We start from the raw sequence: 18,475 nt of genomic DNA on the forward strand, positions 1-18,475 counted from the left end.
ATGTATTGATATGAACTAAACCCCCACTATTTATTATGGTGAGTTATTATAGTTAGTGCAGAGCCTCTGTGAGATTATATATTTATTATACACAGACAATTACAAGTCGTAATAAACTATGAAGATTAGATAAAAATGTAAACAAAAATATAAAGAAACGTAAATACTATGTTATTGAAGTCATTTATTTTCATACCTTTTGCTGAAATCTATTTTGCTACATCACAGATATTGTTTAATATAAACAGTGACTTCTGTAATTATTAAAAAATAAATACAAATAAATTATGTGAGTGCAACATAAAAAGTGCATTAGAAACAATGTAAAAATTATACAAATTACACTTCACATATCAGTTTACAGAAAAAAAAAAAAAAAAGAAAACATTTTTTTACATAAACTCATTAAAGAAATATTCCACTATAAATAAATTAAAAATATTCAAGGTATTCAAGTATTTAGCTAAAATGCAATACTGTTAGATAGGAAGTATGTCAGTATCCTTCGATAAAATCAAGTCATTCTTTGTGCTAACAAATATATTAGTAAACGTTTAGCAGCCTTTTAAGTTGCATTGTATACAAGTTATTTTATTTTATTTTTTATACTGGTCACTTCGCTACAATGTGGAGCTTCAAGAAACGTTCAGTCATTAATTAAAAAAATAAAAATCAGTCATTAATTGTCCAAGTCCATACTCTTCTCAGGGACACCGCTGGGCAGCAGGCAGCGTAACGAATACTGGTTTAAGGAGACCAGCAATTCAATCTTGTCCGTGCACTCCTGCAGTACCCTGTAAGGATACCCGCTGGCCTGCGTGCTGATGGGGTTCTCTTGGCACAACATGCGATCTGCCAGCGTCAGGCAGCAAATAGCAATTAAGGACGGTGGGTACGAGTTAAAAGCATAATCTGCCAGACTCAGTTCTGCTATGCCTTTGGCCAGTGCCAGGGATTTGTTCACCTGTGGGAGATTCCCTTCAGTTACGTGCAAAAGGGAGAAATGCTGCAGGAAGGAGTTGATAGTGGGCGCTGCCAGCTGGAATTGGAGCTTGATTAAGATGATGCATTCCAGATTGCGGAGCTGTTCGCTGGAGAAGGTGTTACAGCAGAGGGCGAGCAGCTGCTTCACTCGCGGGGGGCGAGTCTCCACCTGTAGGAGGGCAAAAGTAATTAACATGTGTAAGGAATGGATGGCACATTCTTCTTCTTATTATTATTATTATTATTATTATCCTTTATTTATATGGCGCCACAAGGGTTCCGCAGCGCCCAATTACAGAGTACATAAACAAATAATCAAATAGGAAAACAGCAACTTACAGTTGATGACAGTATAGGACAAGTACAGGGTAAATAAACATAGTTACATCAGCAGATGACACTGGAATAAGTATCAGGTGGCAGAAGACTGCTGGATGTGGTACAGTTGAAGATTATTAAAGTAAGACAAAGGATAAGCACATGAGGGAAGAGGGCCCTGCTTGTGAGAGCTTATACAAACTAGTCTACACATCTCAATGATGTTTAATAGACAAGCTGACCTGTAGTCACAGATTTCTGTAATATAGGCAATACTGCATCACAGTATGTAGTGGTGATAGACACCGTGTTGACACTGACAACGTGGACAGCAGAATGTTGAACATGCATGCCGACACGGTAGTAATGTGATTGAAAGTACTGCAACCAGGTCAGTATTGTAACTTTAAACAGGATGGTAAAGAATAAGGTTTAAGGTTTTAATGCTGGCACGGTTATGGTGCTTTTAAACAAATTACTACTGTGTCGGCATGCAGGGTTCGACATTTTGCTGTCCGCTAAGTTCTTCAGCCACATTTGTAAAGACTTATTTTTTTTTTTACATTTATAATAGTGTAGTATAATAATAATAATAATAATAATAATAATAATAAAGTTATTAGAATAGCATACCATGTTTTTAAAAAAAAAATTCAAACAATATATGGTATTGGCCCAAAACTTGTGCAACCTTTAAAGTTCTTATTAGCCCAACACATTTCCCTGCAGTGCGGTGTAAGAGCAGTTTACCCAAGGGCACACACCTGTTTGCACGCGATGAGCAGTGATGTGACGCCCACTAATTGGAAGCAGTCAGCAGCCACAGGGGTGCAGGAGAGGAACCTGTCCAGGATGCTGACTGTCAGGCACAAGGACTCGAAGCCCAGGTTGAAGTGTCTGTGCACGGGAATCAGCCAGCTGATGAGTTTGCAGCGAGATTCTGGCTTCAGCTGTCAAAGAGAACAATCACAGATCAGCACTGGATGAGACAGAATACATAATGTATATTCCTTTACTACATTATACAGGGTGTCCTTTCCAGCAATTCTGGATAAGGGCGACAACAGTAAACGTCCTATATGTGTTCTGAATTCACGCCTTACAGTATAGTGTTTGTATAGAAATAGAAATTGGCATAAAGGAAACGTGAACTATTAAATATGAAGGCATAGCTCCCAAACAGGCAAGCTAAATTCATTTAAAAAACAAAGTCTACAGATAGATTTACACATACAGATGCACACACACACAGCTGATGTACGCATATGGACGCACACACACAGCTGATGTATGCACACACACACAGCTGATGTACGCATACAGACGCACACACAGCTGATGTATGCACACAAACACACACACACAGCTGATGTACGCATACATACACACACAGCTGATGTACACATACAGACGCACACACACACACAGCTGATGTACGCATACAGACGCACACGCACAGCTGATGTATGCACACAAACAGCTGATGTACGCATACATACGCACACACACACAGCTGATGTACACATACAGACGCACACACACACAGCTGATGTACACATACAGACGCGCACACACACACACAGCTGATTTACACGTACAGACGCACACACACACACACACACACACACACACAGCTGATTTACACGTACAGACACACACAGCTGATGTACGCGTACAGACGCACATACACACACAGCTGATGTACGCGTACAGACGCACACACACAAAGCTGATGTACGCGTACAGACGCACACACAGCTGATGTACACATACAGATACGCAAACAGAGCCGATGTACGCATACAGACGCACACACACAGCTGATGTACGCATACATACACACACACAGCTGATGTACGCATACATACACACAGCTGATGTACGCATACATACAGACGCACACACAGCAGATGTACGCATACAGACGCACGCACAGCAGATGTACGCATACAGACGCACGCACAGCAGATGTACGCATACAGACGCACGCACACACACAGTTGATGTACGCATACAGATGATTACAGACGCACACACATAGCTGATGTACGCATAGACGCACACCCACACACAGCTGATGTACGCATACAGACGCACGCACACACACACACAGCTAATGTACGCATACAGACGCACACTGTTAAGCTGGGTACATACTATATGATAGTGTGACCAAACGAAGCGATGGAATGATACATTAAACCATGGTATATGCTAACAATACGCTGTACAACGGCACAATGTTTCGTTACATGCCGCATGTAAAATAATCCACTGCGTCGGCCGTAGAATCATCCTATTGGACATGCAGCACATCCAATGGGATAATTCAATCACCGATGGATCGGCAGCACACACTATATGATGTCAACGTTATATTGTTCCAATCAGCACCGGAAAGATATGGGGGTCATCCTGACCCGTTCGCTCGCTGCTTTTTATCACAGCCGTGCGAACGAGTCCCTACTGCGCATGCCAGACGGCTGAAAGCCGTAACAGGGCTGCAATCGCCTCTGCCTGATCGACACGCATTTCGTGGGCGCGGTCCGGCCAACCCAGGTGTGGCCGGACCGAACGGGATGCGGGTAGCAGCGGCTGCATGACGTCACACGCAGCCGCTGTGGGCCGGGGAGCGATGAGTAGCTCCTGCCCAGCACGCTAAAGCTGCACTGGTCGGGAGCTACTCTTGAAGTGCAAAGGAATCGCCGCTGTGCGATGCCTTTGCACTGCTGCAGGGGAAGGGGGGGCGGCACTGACATGCAGGGCGGACTAGCCCTGTGCTGGGTGTCCCCCCGCATCTCAGGGAAGATGATCATAGCTGTGCTAAATTTAGCACAGCTACAATCAACTCGGAATGACCCCCATTGTGCAGTAGGTCGTATAGCTTCTCACACTATGCTCCAAGACAAAATTTGCTAATGTCAACAATTGTAATATATGTTTATTTATTTTTTCAGGGTGGCCAATACCCAGCATTAATGTGTCGCTCTATTATACATACTCCATGCCGCTAGTCATAAACAGAACATGATGAGGTTACAGAACTGCAATGAGCCATGATCATCATCGGGTCTACGGATCGGGCGGGCCACGGATGGGTCTACGGATCGGGCGGGCCACGGATGGGTCTACGGATCGGGCGGGCCACGGATGGGTCTACGGATCGGGCGGGCCACTGATGGGTCTACGGATCGGGCGGGCCACTGATGGGTCTACGGATCGGGCGGGCCACTGATGGGTCTACGGATCGGGCGGGCCACTGATGGGTCTACGGATCGGGCGGGCCACTGATGGGTCTACGGATCGGGCGGGCCACTGATGGGTCTACGGATCGGGGGCGGGCCACTGATGGGTCTACGGATCGGGGGCGGGCCACTGATGGGTCTACGGATCGGGCGGGCCACTGATGGGTCTACGGATCAGGCGGGCCACTGATGGGTCTACGGATCAGGCGGGCCACTAATGGGTCTACGGATTAGGCGGGCCACTGATGGGTCTACGGATCAGGCGGGCCACTAAAGCACCTTACCTGAGGCTGGTTGGCCATGCACTGTGCAGCCAGGTACTTGGTCTCCAGGCTCTTGCAGAACATGTAGCCCTCCTCCCCATAGTCTCGGAAGTTCTGTAGGCACAAGCTTTGCGAAGTCTTCGGGCAGGGGTCATAGGTGGCAATCACAGGTCTGCGTGCCTCCACTGCAGGGCTGGGGGTCTCATACAGGTCGCACACGCCGGAGTCACAGCTCCGGAGCTGCAGGCTCTGCTTCCTGTGCCTCAGGTACCTGCGCTGCTTCTTGGCTCTCCTCTTGCTCAGTTCAGCGCTGCTGCACGGACTGCTGCTGCTACATGTCCCCCTGTCCTCCGGGGTGGCCTCTGCCAACCTCTTCCTCTTGCTGAGGCTGAGCTGCAGCAGATCAGACATCTCTGCAGAGTATCACGCCCGCCTGCTACTAGTGCCGCTGCAGCCAGATGCTGTCTCAGTTTCACCCGCTCCCAGTGTGCAGCGCTCACTTTTTATATCCAGCTGCGTCCCGCTCGCTGATTGGCTGAGCCGGTACACCTCTGGCTCGTGAGCAGTGACGTCAGCGGGAGTCCTCTTTCCCGGCGAAAGAGCCGCTCGCGGGGGAAACCAGTACGTGTCCCCGGCTTCTCCCGCGACTGTGGCCGGCACGCGCCCGGGTGGGCGTTGCCTAGGCGACAGCGGGGCTATAAATAGCAGCGCCAGCCCGCGGCGGGCCGGGCAGTGTTGTTGTGACTGTGTCAGTCAGGCCTCCCGCTGGGTTTCAGCTGTTCTCAGTCTGCACATAGTACATATTACAGTATACACACCTTACACAGTGCGTGTCTGTATAGAAGGGGGGACGCACAAACTTCTGCCTCCTTGTTTATTGCCCCTGCCCTAAAAAGGGGGGTATTTACAAATGTTAGCATCTTCAATTAAAACCATTCATTCCTGACCCGTTTCAACTTTTCCAGTATTATTTTACTGAGGGATTTTCTATAGTTTTTCGTAAATAAAATGATTACTTACATTGTAGAAGGTGATTAAATCAAGCTCCAAACATTTCTCAACATAACATTCTCCTACAATCAGATTAAGAAATGTATAGCAAATTGGTATATTTACAAGTACAATGCAATAGAAATTGTGTTAAAAAGTAACTTACAGCACACTATTATGTCATTTTCCCTGTAGCCTTCCATAGTCCTGCCATCACATAAACCCATTTTACAACATTAGGCACTTTTGTCTCCCCTTAGGTCGATTACGAGAAGATATCCTTGAACTCCCTGGAGCTCCCGGACAAATAATATATAGTGCATACAGTGTCGGACTGGGGCATGAAGGACCCACCCGGGGAGTGCAGTGATAGGGGCCCATACTTAAGGCATACTTGCCTACTCTCCCGGAATGGCCGGGAGGCTCCCGAAAATCGGGTGACCCTCCCGGCCCCACGGAAGAGCAGACAAGTCTCCCGATTTTTTAAGTTACCCCCTGCCCGGCCGCCCACTTTGAGAGTAAAGTGGGCGGTCCAAACAGTAGATGACGCGATTCTTGTTGAATCGCGTCATCATAGTCACGCCCCCTGCTATAAAATGCCGGTTATAGCGGCATTACAGAGTGGGGGCGTGGCTTAATGGTGTACCTCTGTAACCCCGCCCTCATTCTGCCTCTGCCCCTCCTCCTCCCCGCCCCCTCTTCTCGTCATTTTCCAGCCCAGCCCCTCCATTGAGCCGTCCTGGCAGCTCTATCCCGGAGAGAGCTGCCAGAAAGTAGGTAAGTATGACTTAAGGGTGTGGACAGCCTACAAAGGGGGGTGTGGCCAACCTCCACAGAGGCTTGAAATACACAATAGTTAAGTGCAGTGTAATGCAACATTTCTCTATCGTCCTAGTGGATGCTGGGGTTCCTGAAAGGACCATGGGGAATAGCGGCTCCGCAGGAGACAGGGCACAAAAAAGTAAAGCTTTAGGATCAGGTGGTGTGCACTGGCTCCTCCCCCTATGACCCTCCTCCAAGCCAGTTAGATTTTTGTGCCCGGCCGAGAAGGGTGCAATCTAGGTGGCTCTCCTAAAGAGCTGCTTAGGAAAGTTTAGCTTAGGTTTTTTATTTTACAGTGAGTCCTGCTGGCAACAGGATCACTGCAACGAGGGACTTAGGGGAGAAGAAGTGAACTCACCTGCGTGCAGGATGGATTGGCTTCTTGGCTACTGGACATCAGCTCCAGAGGGACGATCACAGGTACAGCCTGGATGGTCACCGGAGCCTTGCCGCCGGCCCCCTTGCAGATGCTGAAGTAAGAAGAGGTCCAGAATCGTCGGCAGAAGACTCCTCAGTCTTCTAAAGGTAGCGCACAGCACTGCAGCTGTGCGCCATTTTCCTCTCAGCACACTTCACACGGCAGTCACTGAGGGTGCAGGGCGCTGGGAGGGGGGCGCCCTGGGAGGCAAATGAATACCTATTTTGGCTAAAAATACCTCACATATAGCCTCCAGAGGCTATATGGAGATATTTAACCCCTGCCAGAATCCGTTAAGAGCGGGAGACGAGGCCGCCGAAAAAGGGGCGGGGCCTATCTCCTCAGCACACAGCGCCATTTTCCCTCACAGAAAGGCTGGAGGGAAGGCTCCCAGGCTCTCCCCTGCACTGCACTACAGAAACAGGGTTAAAACAGAGAGGGGGGGCACTAATTTGGCGATATGCTTATATATATATTAAGATGCTATAAGGGAAAACACTTATATAAGGTTGTCCCTATATAATTATAGCGTTTTTGGTGTGTGCTGGCAAACTCTCCCTCTGTCTCTCCAAAGGGCTAGTGGGTCCTGTCCTCTATCAGAGCATTCCCTGTGTGTGTGCTGTGTGTCGGTACGTGTGTGTCGACAGGTAGGAGGACGATGTTGGTGAGGAGGCGGAGCAATTGCCTGTAATGGTGATGTCACTTTCTAGGGAGTCGACACCGGAATGGATGGCTTATTTAGGAAATTACGTGATAATGTCAACACGCTGCAAGGTCGGTTGACGACATGAGACGGCCGACAAACAATTAGTACGGTCCAGACGTCTCAAAAACACCGTCAAGGGTTTTAAAACGCCCGTTTACTTTAGTCGGTCGACACAGACACAGACAGGGACACTGAATCCAGTGTCGACGGTGAATAAACAAACGTATTCCTTATTAGGGCCACACGTTAAAGGCAATGAAGGAGGTGTTACGTATTTCTGATACTACAAGTACCACAAAAGAGGGTATTATGTGGGATGTGAAAAAACTACCATAGTTTTTCCTGAATCAGATAAATTAAATAAAGTGTGTGATGATGCGTGGGTTCCCCCCGATAGAAAATTATGGGCGGTATACCCTTTCCCGCCAGACACCCCTTAAGGTGGATAAGGCGCTCACACGCTTATCAAAACAAGTGGCGGTACCGTCTATAGATAGGGCCGTCCTCAAGGACCAGCTGACAAGGCTGGAAAATATAATAAAAAGTATATACACACATACTGGTGTTATACTGCGGCCAGCGATCGCCTCAGCCTGGATGTGCAGAGCTAGGGTGGCTTGGTCGGATTCCCTGACTAAAAATATTGATACCCTTGACAGGGACAGTATTTTATTGACTATAGAGCATTTCTATATATGCGAGATGCACAGAGGGATATTTGCACTCTGGCATCATGAATAAACGCGATGTCCATAACTGCCAGAAGATGTTATGGACACGACAGTGGTCAGGTGATGCAGATTCCAAACGGCACAGTATGGCCGTATAAAGGAAGAGGACTTGTTTGGGGTCGGTCCATCGGACCTGGTGGTCACGGCAACTGCTGGAAAATCCACCGTTTTTTACCCTAAGTCACATCTCTGCAGAAAAAGACACCGTCTTTTCAGCCTCAGTCCTCTCGTCCCTATAAGATCATATCTGCCCAGGGATAGAGGAAAGGGAAGAAGACTGCAGCAGGCAGCCTATTCCCAGGAACAGAAGCGTTTCACCGCGTCTGACAAGTTCTCAGCATGGCGCTGAGACCGTACAGGACCCCTGGATCCTACAAGTAGTATCCCGGGGGTACAGATGGGAATGTCGAGACGTTTCCCCTTCGCAGGCTCCTGAAGTCTGCTTTACCAAGTCTCCCTCCGACAAGGAGGTAGTATGGGAAAAAATTCACAAGCTGTATTCCCAGCAGGTGACAATTAAATTACCCCTCCTACTACAGAAAAGGGGTATTATTCCACACTATATTGTGGTACTGAAGCCAGAAGGCTAGGTGAGACTTATTCTAAAAATTTTTTTTTGAACACTTACAAAGGTTCAAATTAAGATGAAGTCACTCAGAGCAGTGATAACGAACCAGGAAGAAGGGGACTATATAGTGTCCCGGGACATCAGGGATGCTTACCTCTATGTCCCAAATTTGCCCTTCTCACTAAGGGTACCTCAGGTTCGTGGTGCAGAACTGTCACTATCAGTTTCAGACGCTGCCGTTTGGATTGTCCACGGCACCCCGGGGTCTTTACCAAGGTAATGGCCGAATTGATGATTCTTCTTCGAAGAAAAGGCGTCTAAATTATCCCTTACTTGGACGATCTCCTGATAGGGGCATAGTCCAGGGAACAGTTGGAGGTCGGAGTAGCACTATCTCGGATACTGCTACAATCAGCACGGGTGGATTCTAAATATTCCAAAATCGCAGCTGATCCCGACGACACGTCTGCTGTGCCTAGGGATGATTCTGGACACAGTCCAGAAAAAGGTGTTTCTCCCGGAAGAGAAAGCCAGGGAGTTATCCAAGCAAGTCAGGAACCTCCTAAAAACAGTGCATCATTGCACAAGGGTCCTGGTAAAAATGGTGGCTTCCTACGAAGCAATTCCATTCGGCAGATTTCACGTAAGAACTTTTCAGTGGGATCTGCTGGACAAATGGTCCGGATCGCATCTTCAGATGCATCAGCGGATAACCCAATATCCAAGGACAAGGGTGTCTCTCCTGTGGTGGTTATAGAGTGCTCATCTTCTAGAGGGCCGCAGATTCGGCATTCAGGATTGGATGCTGGTAACCACGGAGCCCAGCCTGAGAGGCTGGGGAGCAGTCACACAAGGGAAAAATTTCCAGGGAGTGTGATCAAGTATGGAGACTTTTCTCCACATAAATATACTGGAGCTAAGGGTAAATTTATAATGCTCTAAGCTTAGCAAGACCTCTGCTTCAAGGTCAGCCGGTATTGATCCAGTGGGAAAAACATCACGGCAGTCGCCCACGTAAATAGACAGGGCGACACAAGAAGCAGGAGGGCAATGGCAGAAACTGCAAGGACTTTTCGCTGGGCGGAAAATCATGTGATAACACTGTCAGCAGTTTTTCATCCCGGGAATGGAAACTGGGAAGCAGACTTCCTCAGCACGACCTCCACCCGGGAGAGTGGAAACTTCATTGAGAAGTTTTTTCCACATGATTGTAAACCGTTGGGAAATACCAAAGGTGGACATGATGGCGTCCCGTCTGAACAAAAAACGGGACAGGTATTGCGCCAGGTCAAGAGACCCTCAGGCAATAGATGTGGACGTTCTGGTAACACCGTGGGTGTACCAGTCGGTGTATGTGTTCCCTCCTCTGCTTCTCATACCTAAGGTGCTGAGAATTATAAGACGTAGAGGAGTAAGAACTATACTCATGGCTCCGGATTGGCCAAGGAGGACTTGGTACCCGGAACTTCAAGAGATGCTTACAGAGGTCTTATGGCCTCTGCCGCTAAGAAGGGACTTGCTTCAGCAAGTACCATGTCTGTTCCAAGACTTACCGCAGCTGCGTTTGTCGGCATGGAGATGGAAAGCCGGATCCTAAGGGAAAAAAGGCATTCCGGAAGAGGTCATTCCTACCCTGGTCAAAGCCAGAAAGGAGGTGACCGCACAACATTATCACCACGTGTGGCGAAAATATGTTGCGTGGTGTGAGGCCAGGAAGGCCCCACAAAGAAATTTCAACTCGGTCGTTTCCTGCATTTCCTGCAAACAGGAGTGTCTATGGGCCTCAAATTGGGGTCCATTAAGGTTCAAATTCGGCCCTGTAAATTTTCTTCCAGAAAGAATTGGCTTCAGTTCCTGAAGTCCAGAAGTTTGTCAAGGGAGTATTGCATATACAAAACCCTTTTTTGTGCCTCCAGTGGCACTGTGGGATCTCAACGTAGTTCTGGGATTCCTCAAATCACATTGGTTTAAAACCAGTCAAATATGTGGATTTGAAGCATCTCACATAAAAAGTGACCATGCTCTTGGCCCTGGCCTGGACCAGGCGAGTGTCAAATTGGTGGTTTTTTCTCAAAAAAGCCCATATCTGTTTGTCCATTCGGACAGGGCAGAGCTGCGGACTCGTCCCCAGTTCTCTCCCTAAGGTGGTGTCAGTGTTTCACCTGAACCAGCTTATTGTGGTGCCTTGCACCTACTAGGGACTTGGAGGACTCCAAGTTGCTAGAAGTTGTCAGGGCCCTGAAAATATGTTCCAGGACAGCTGGAGTCAGAAAATCTGACTCGCTGTTTATACTGTATGCACCCAACAAGTTGGGTGCGCCTGCTTCTAAGCAGTCGATTGCTCGTTGGATTTGTAACACAATTCAACTTGCACATTCTGAGGCAGGCCTGCCACAGTCTAAATCGGTTAAGGCCCATTCCACAAGGAAGGTGGGCTCATCTTGGGCGGCTGCCCGAGAGGTCTCGGCATTACAACTCTGCCGAGCAGCTACGTGGTCAGGGGAGAACACGTTTGTAAATTTCTACAAATTTGATATCCTGGCAAAAGAGGACCTGGAGTTCTCTCATTCGGTGCTGCAGAGTCATCCGCACTCTCCCGCCCGTTTGGGAGCTTTGGTATAATCCCCATGGTCCTTTCAGGAACCCCAGCATCCACTAGGACGATAGAGAAAATAAGAATTTACTTACCGATAATTCTATTTCTCGGAGTCCGTAGTGGATGCTGGGCGCCCATCCCAAGTGCGGATTATCTGCAATACTTGTACATAGTTACAAAAATCGGGTTATTATTGTTGTGAGCCATCTTTTCAGAGGCTCCGCTGTTATCATACTGTTAACTGGGTTTAGATCACAAGTTGTACGGTGTGATTGGTGTGGCTGGTATGAGTCTTACCCGGGATTCAAAATTCCTCCCTTATTGTGTACGCTCGTCCGGGCACAGTACCTAACTGGCTTGGAGGAGGGTCATAGGGGGAGGAGCCAGTGCACACCACCTGATCCTAAAGCTTTACTTTTTTGTGCCCTGTCTCCTGCGGAGCCGCTATTCCCCATGGTCCTTTCAGGAACCCCAGCATCCACTACGGACTCCGAGAAATAGAATTATCGGTAAGTAAATTCTTATTATCTACCATGTATAATACAAGTGCACAGTCTGGAATCTGATCCCTAGAGGAAGGAATGGGCACTCAGGCAGTGGGGCCTACCGGTGGTTTCCCTGGTACCCCTGTGGGCCAGTCCGACCCTGAGTGCATACACGCTAAGGATATTGCTAAAGATATCTTTCAGTGACATCACCCTGCCATAGACCCCAACATGCAGTCGTTAACAATATAGCCAAAATTGAGCTGCATGTACAGATGACAGAGGACATTGTTAACAAACCCACATGAGCGCACATAACGATATAACGCGTACACATGAGACAATATTACAAACTATATTGCTCAGAAGGGTGAAAATGAGCGATATCGTTAAAAATATTGCCTATGGGACTTAATACATTCAGGTAAGTTGTGTATAAATCAAACAGATTTAACCTGAACAACAGTTTTTGTCCATTTTCCGAGTGTTTAGCTAAGTACACACTATACAATTATTGGGCCGATTTGGCAATAAACGGGGGATGGACGTGTGTATGGACGATTGTTTAGGCATTTTCTTGCCGATAAATAGGACAAATACTGCCCACAAACACGATTATCCAATATCCGGCAAGACCAAAAATCTCGGCCTCAATCTCCCGAAATCGAACAGTGTGTGTGCATTCTCCATAATCTAACCATGTGTCTAGGTGTAAAAATTGGGTAGCGTGTAGGTACACCCAATTTTTCCGCTCTGTGAAATCGGGGCGATTATTAATTTTTTTATTAAATGTGTAGCACAGATATCGGGACCTTCCTCTAGGCGAATAATCGTCACAACTGTCCCGATAAAAAAACACAGACAGTGTGTACCTAGCTTTTGGAAGCAAATGGCTGATTGTCATTTGCTCCCATACATTTCCAGATATTCATTCCACCCAACCAACCGACCGACCACCCAACCAACCAACCAAACTGGTTGAATGGTTGGATAAAAGTTGGTCCGGTCAAGTGTATGGCCAGTTTTACTGAGCCACTGGGCACTTTAAGGACAAAGCAGTTACCACAGGCACAATGCTATTCTATCTAAATGTGGGTACACACTGGCCGATATATCAGCCGTTCTCTTAAATGGCCGATATATCACGGGTCCGTCGGCCAGTGTGTTTGGGGCGATATGTCTGTGCACTCCATCATTCACAGACATATCGCATCGGCCACGCAGCACAGCCGACGGCCAATATATCTACCGATATATTGGCGCATCGCTGTGTGTGTACGTACACATGCTGCCGCAGCCGGCGGTGATTGACAGCTGAACTGGGCGGGCGTGTGTACACGCCCATCCAGTTCATGACGTCAGTCCCCGACGGATCGGGCAGTGTGTATGCTCAACACACTGCCTGATCCGTCCATAGATATATCTGCCAATTAATTGATCGGCAGATATATCTATCAGTGTGTACCCACCATAAGTACAGATAAAGCAGACAATATGGTAGCTGGCTGCTCATTTTCATAAAAAAATAAGGGGGGTGATTCAGAGCTGATCATAGATGTGCTAAAAATAACACATCTACAATCACAATATCTGACATGCGGGGGATGCCCAGCACAGGGCTAGTCCACCCCACATGTAAAGCCCTACTCCCCCCACCCCCCACCCCCATGCAGAGGTGCGAAAGTATCGCACGGCGGCGATTCTTTCGCAACACGGTGAGTAGCTCCCTGCTTACGCAGCCTAGCTGCTGAGGCAGGCGGCTACCCGCCATGTTTTGGGTCACAGCGGCTGCGTGCGATATAACGCAGCCGCCGCTGCCCACCCCAGCAATTGTCCGGACATGCCTGCGTTGTCCAGACCGCGCCCACCTAATGCCGCCGATATGCCCATGACCTCCTCTGCCTGTCAATCAGGCAGAGGCGATCACATCAGCGAGATGCTTTTGCATCTCTGTGTGCACATGCGCAGTGCAGCCGCTGCGCGTGCGCACAAGACAATTGGCTTCAGGCTGCGTTCGCTGCCGTTGCAGCCATCAGGTCTGAATTAGGTCCAAGGTTTGCATTCTATACACACAATTTACACTGTGCCTGTATTTCATAAACCCTCTACGCGGTGTATCATAAGGAATAGAAATAGAAATAAAACGAATGCTCGCTGCAGGTATAAACAATATTAATAAGCAATGATTAAATTAAATACCACTAAAGGCTCAGGCTTTATGTAAGAATAAGCCACAACCCCTTTAGCACCTGCTACGCCTTCTAGACTTTGCTGAGTCCCTGCTAGACTGAAGCATAATATGCATGTGCAGACATCAATACACATTAACCATCGGTAGGTTGTCGGCATCTAGGCGGAAGAAACCGTCGAGGAGGGTGACACTGCGGGACCTTGTGGGACACGTACCTTTAGTCAAATACTGGAGACATATTCATTGGTATCACTGTTATACCAAAATAAATTTCTCTTACATCCTAGAGGATGCTGGGGTCCACATTAGTACCATGGGGGTATAGACGGGTCTCTTGGGAGCCATGGGCACTTTAAGAGTTTAATAGTGTGGGCTGGCTCCTCCCTATATGCCCCTCCTACCAGACTCAGAGGTTGGGGAGCAGTCACTCAAGGGGAAAACTTCCAAGGAAGGTGGTCAAGTCTGGAATCCATGCTTCCAATAAACATTCTGGAACTAAGGGCCTTGTACAACGGTCTTCTGCAAGTGGCACATCTTCTGAAAGATCAGGCCATTCAGGTTCAGTCGGACAATGTAACGACAGTGGCCTACATAAACCGACAAGGCGCAACGAAGAGCAGAGCTGCAATGTCAGAGGTATCAATAATCATCCTCTGGGCGGAAAGCACGCGGTGGTGCTGTCAGCAATCTTCATTCCGGGAGTGGACAACTGGGAAGTGGACTTCCTCAGCAGACACGATCTCCATCCGGGAGAGTGGGGCCTCCACCCAGAGGTGTTCGCAGAGGTGACAAGTCTTTGGGGCGTACCTCAAATAGACATGATGGCCCCCCGCCTCAACAAGAAGCTTCGGAGGTGCTGTTCCAGGTCGGGGGACCCACAGGCAGTGGCGGTGGACACCCTGGTAACTCCATGGGTGTTCAAGTAAGTGTATGTGTTCCCTCCACTTCCACTCATCCCAAGGATTCTCAAACTAATAAAAAGAACAAGAGTTCAGGCGATCCTCATTGCTCCGGACTGACCAAGACGGGCTTGGTACCTGGATCTTCTGGAGTTACTGTTGGAAGATCCGAAGCCTCTTCCTCTTCGAGAGGACTTTATGCAACAGCGGCCGTTCACTTATCAAGACTTACCATGGCTACGTTTGACGGCACGGATCTTAGCTCGGAAGGGCATTCCGAACAAGGTTATTCCTACCCTGATACAGGCTAGGAAAGGTGATGTGCATGATAGAAAATCCCTCATCTGGTACGCAGAATACCTATATGAGTGTTGTCGCGTCACAAAATCAAGTGTGAAATTACTGCACCATCAGGCGCTTGTCCTTTTCCCTTTTTTCTAGGAAAGGAGTAACGTCTAAACATTACCATCGAATTTGGAATAAGTACATGTCTTGCTGTGAATCCAAGAAGTTTCCTACGGTGGAGTTTCAACTAGGGCGGTTTATCCTCTTTCTGCATGCAGGTGTGGATGTGGGCCTGAGGTTGGGCTCCATAAAAGTCCAGATTTCGGCCTTGTCCATTTTCTTCCAGAAACAATTGGCTGCCCTCCCTGAGGTTGAGACTTTCTTGAAAGGGGTTCTGCACATCCAGCCTCCCTTTGTGCCTCCTACGGCACCTTGGGATCTTAATGTGGTGCTGCAGTTCCTGCAGTCGGATTGGTTTGAACCTTTACAGGAGGTTGATGTCAAGTTTCTTACTTGGAAGGCGGTCACACTGTTGGCATTAGCGTCTACTAGATGTGTGTCGGAATTAGGGGCATTGTCCTGCAAGAGCCCTACTTGATTTTCCATGAAGATAGAGCTGAGCTCAGGACGCGTCAGCAATTTCTTCCAAAGGTTGTGTCGGCTTTTCATATCAACCAACCTATTGTGGTGCCAGTGGCTACTGACTCCTCAATTACTTAAAAATCCTTGGATGTTGTAAGGGCTTTGAAGATTTATGTGAAGAGAACTTCTCGTCACAGAAAGTCAGACGCTCTGTTTGTCCTTTATGATCCCAACAAGGTTGGGTGACCTGCTTCTAAGCAGACGATTTCTCGCTGGATCAGGTGTACTATCTTATTCTACGGCAGGTTTGCCGTGTCCAAAATCCGTTAAGGCCCACTCTACTCGTAAAGTGGGTTCTTCCCGGGCGGCTGCCCGGGGTGTCTCAGCTTTACAACTTTGCAGAGCGGCTATTTGGTCAGGATCAAACACGTTTGCTAAGTTCTACAAGTTCGATACTTTGGCCTCTGAAGACCTTCAGTTTGGTCAATTGGTTCTGCAGGAGCCTCCGAACTGTCCCTCCCGTACTGGGAGCTTTGGTACATCCCCATGGTACTAATGTGGACCCCAGCATCCTCTAGGACGTAAGAGAAAATAGGATTTTAATTACCTACCGGTAAATCCTTTTCTTGTAGTCCGTAGAGGATGCTGGGCGCCCGCCCAGCACTTCGCTTTCCTGCATTTGTTACTTAGTTAAGTACTGCATTGTTACTTGGTTAAGTACTGCATTGTTACTTGGTTAAGTACTGTTGTTAAGCCGTTGCTGAATTGTTTCAAGCTGGTTAGCTTGGATTTCTGTTGTTATTTGTGAACTGGTGTAAATCTCACCACTATCTGTGTATTTCCTACTCTCGAAGTATGTCCGTCTCCTCGGGCACAGTTTCTAGACTGAGTCTGGTAGAAGGGGCATAGAGGGAGAAGCCAGCCCACACTATTAAACTCTTAAAGTGCCCATGGCTCCCAAGGGACCCGTCTATACCCCATGGTCAGGGCCGGCTCCAGGCCTACTAGCACCCTGAGCGAGAAAATGTAAAAGCCCCCCCCCCCCCCCCCCATGCGCGCGCCTTCGGCGCGCGCCCCCGGATAAGTGGGTGTGGCCTCTGGAAAAGTGGGCGTGGCCTCATAACGTCATATCATCAAACTATAAACATATTTTCACACAATTAGCAGCCTTACACATAGTCACAGTAGTGTTCCTTACACACAATGTCTCCAGTATAGTGCCAGATACACATAATGTGCAGTGCCAGATAGACATGACATGCCCCCCAGCAGTGCCAGCTACACATGACATGCCCCGCAGCAGTGCCAGCTACACATGACATGCCCCGCAGCAGTGCCAGCTAGCCAGCTACACATGACATGCGCCGCAGCAGTGCCAGCTACACATGACATGCCCCCCAGGAGTGCCAGCTACACATGATAGTGTTCACTTTTTAGGGCATGGTGCTGATCACAGGGAGGGCACATTTTTAAGTTAGGAGGGCAAAATGATGTACATACTGCTTGTTCCCATACCTACATGTCAAAGAATGGACAGTGCGCGCCGAAGGCGCGCAGCAAAAATTAAGGGGAGTTACTTCGTGGGGAAGGTACGTGGCCACATAATAGTGGCAATTTGCATTACACCACACAGTAGTGCAGCTAATACACACTGCACCAGGTAGAACCTCCTATACACTTTGCGCCAGGCACAGCACTGAGACGCATTGCACCAGGGAGAGCACTGAGACACATTGCCTAGCCACAGACGCCTAGCGGGAACACTACATGACATGCTCCCCAGCAGTACCAGCTACACGTGACATGCCCCCCAGCAGTGCCAGCTACACGTGACATGCCCCCCAGCAGTGCCAGCTACACGCGACATGCCCCCCAGCAGTGCCAGCTACACGCGACATGCTCCCCAGCAGTGCCAGCTACACGCGACATGCCCCCCCCCAGCAGTGCCAGCTACACGTGACATGCCCCCCAGCAGTGCCAGCTACATAAATGGCCACACAGTGCCAGATATGCACCCACAGTTCAGATACATAAATGCCCCCAAAGTGCCAGATACATAAATGCCTCCACAGTGCAGATATGCCCCCCACAGTGCCAGATACATAAATGCCCCCACAGTGCCAGATACATAAGTGCCCACACAGTGCTAGATACATAAGTGCCCCCACAGTGCCAGATATAAAAATGCCCACACAGTGCCAGATATGTCCCCACAGTGCCATATATAAAATTGCCCCCACAGTGCCAGATATGCCCCCACAGGGCCAGATACATAAATGCCCCCAGTGCCAGATACATAAATACCCACACATTGCCAGATGCATAAATGCCCCCAGTGCCAGATGCATAAGTGCCCCCACAGTGCCAGATAAATGCCCCCACAGTGCCAGAA

At 48.4% G+C, this 18,475-nt stretch overlaps 1 protein-coding gene across 1 annotated transcript; it reads right to left on the reverse strand.

Annotated features, from left to right (window-relative positions):
* Window positions 1–276: 276 nt before the first annotated feature.
* CCNO (cyclin O) lies at window positions 277–5,437 on the reverse strand. Its single transcript, XM_063962137.1, has 3 exons — window positions 4,832–5,437; window positions 2,067–2,252; window positions 277–1,153 (listed from the first exon to the last, which is right to left on the reverse strand). The coding sequence occupies exons 1-3, from the start codon at window positions 5,219–5,221 to the stop codon at window positions 680–682; spliced, it is 1,050 nt and encodes a 349-aa protein (XP_063818207.1). The 5' UTR covers window positions 5,222–5,437; the 3' UTR covers window positions 277–679.
* Between the last annotated feature and the right edge of the window lie 13,038 nt (window positions 5,438–18,475).

Source organism: Pseudophryne corroboree, chromosome 1 (assembly GCF_028390025.1).
Source record: "Pseudophryne corroboree isolate aPseCor3 chromosome 1, aPseCor3.hap2, whole genome shotgun sequence".
Taxonomy (NCBI): domain Eukaryota; kingdom Metazoa; phylum Chordata; class Amphibia; order Anura; family Myobatrachidae; genus Pseudophryne; species Pseudophryne corroboree.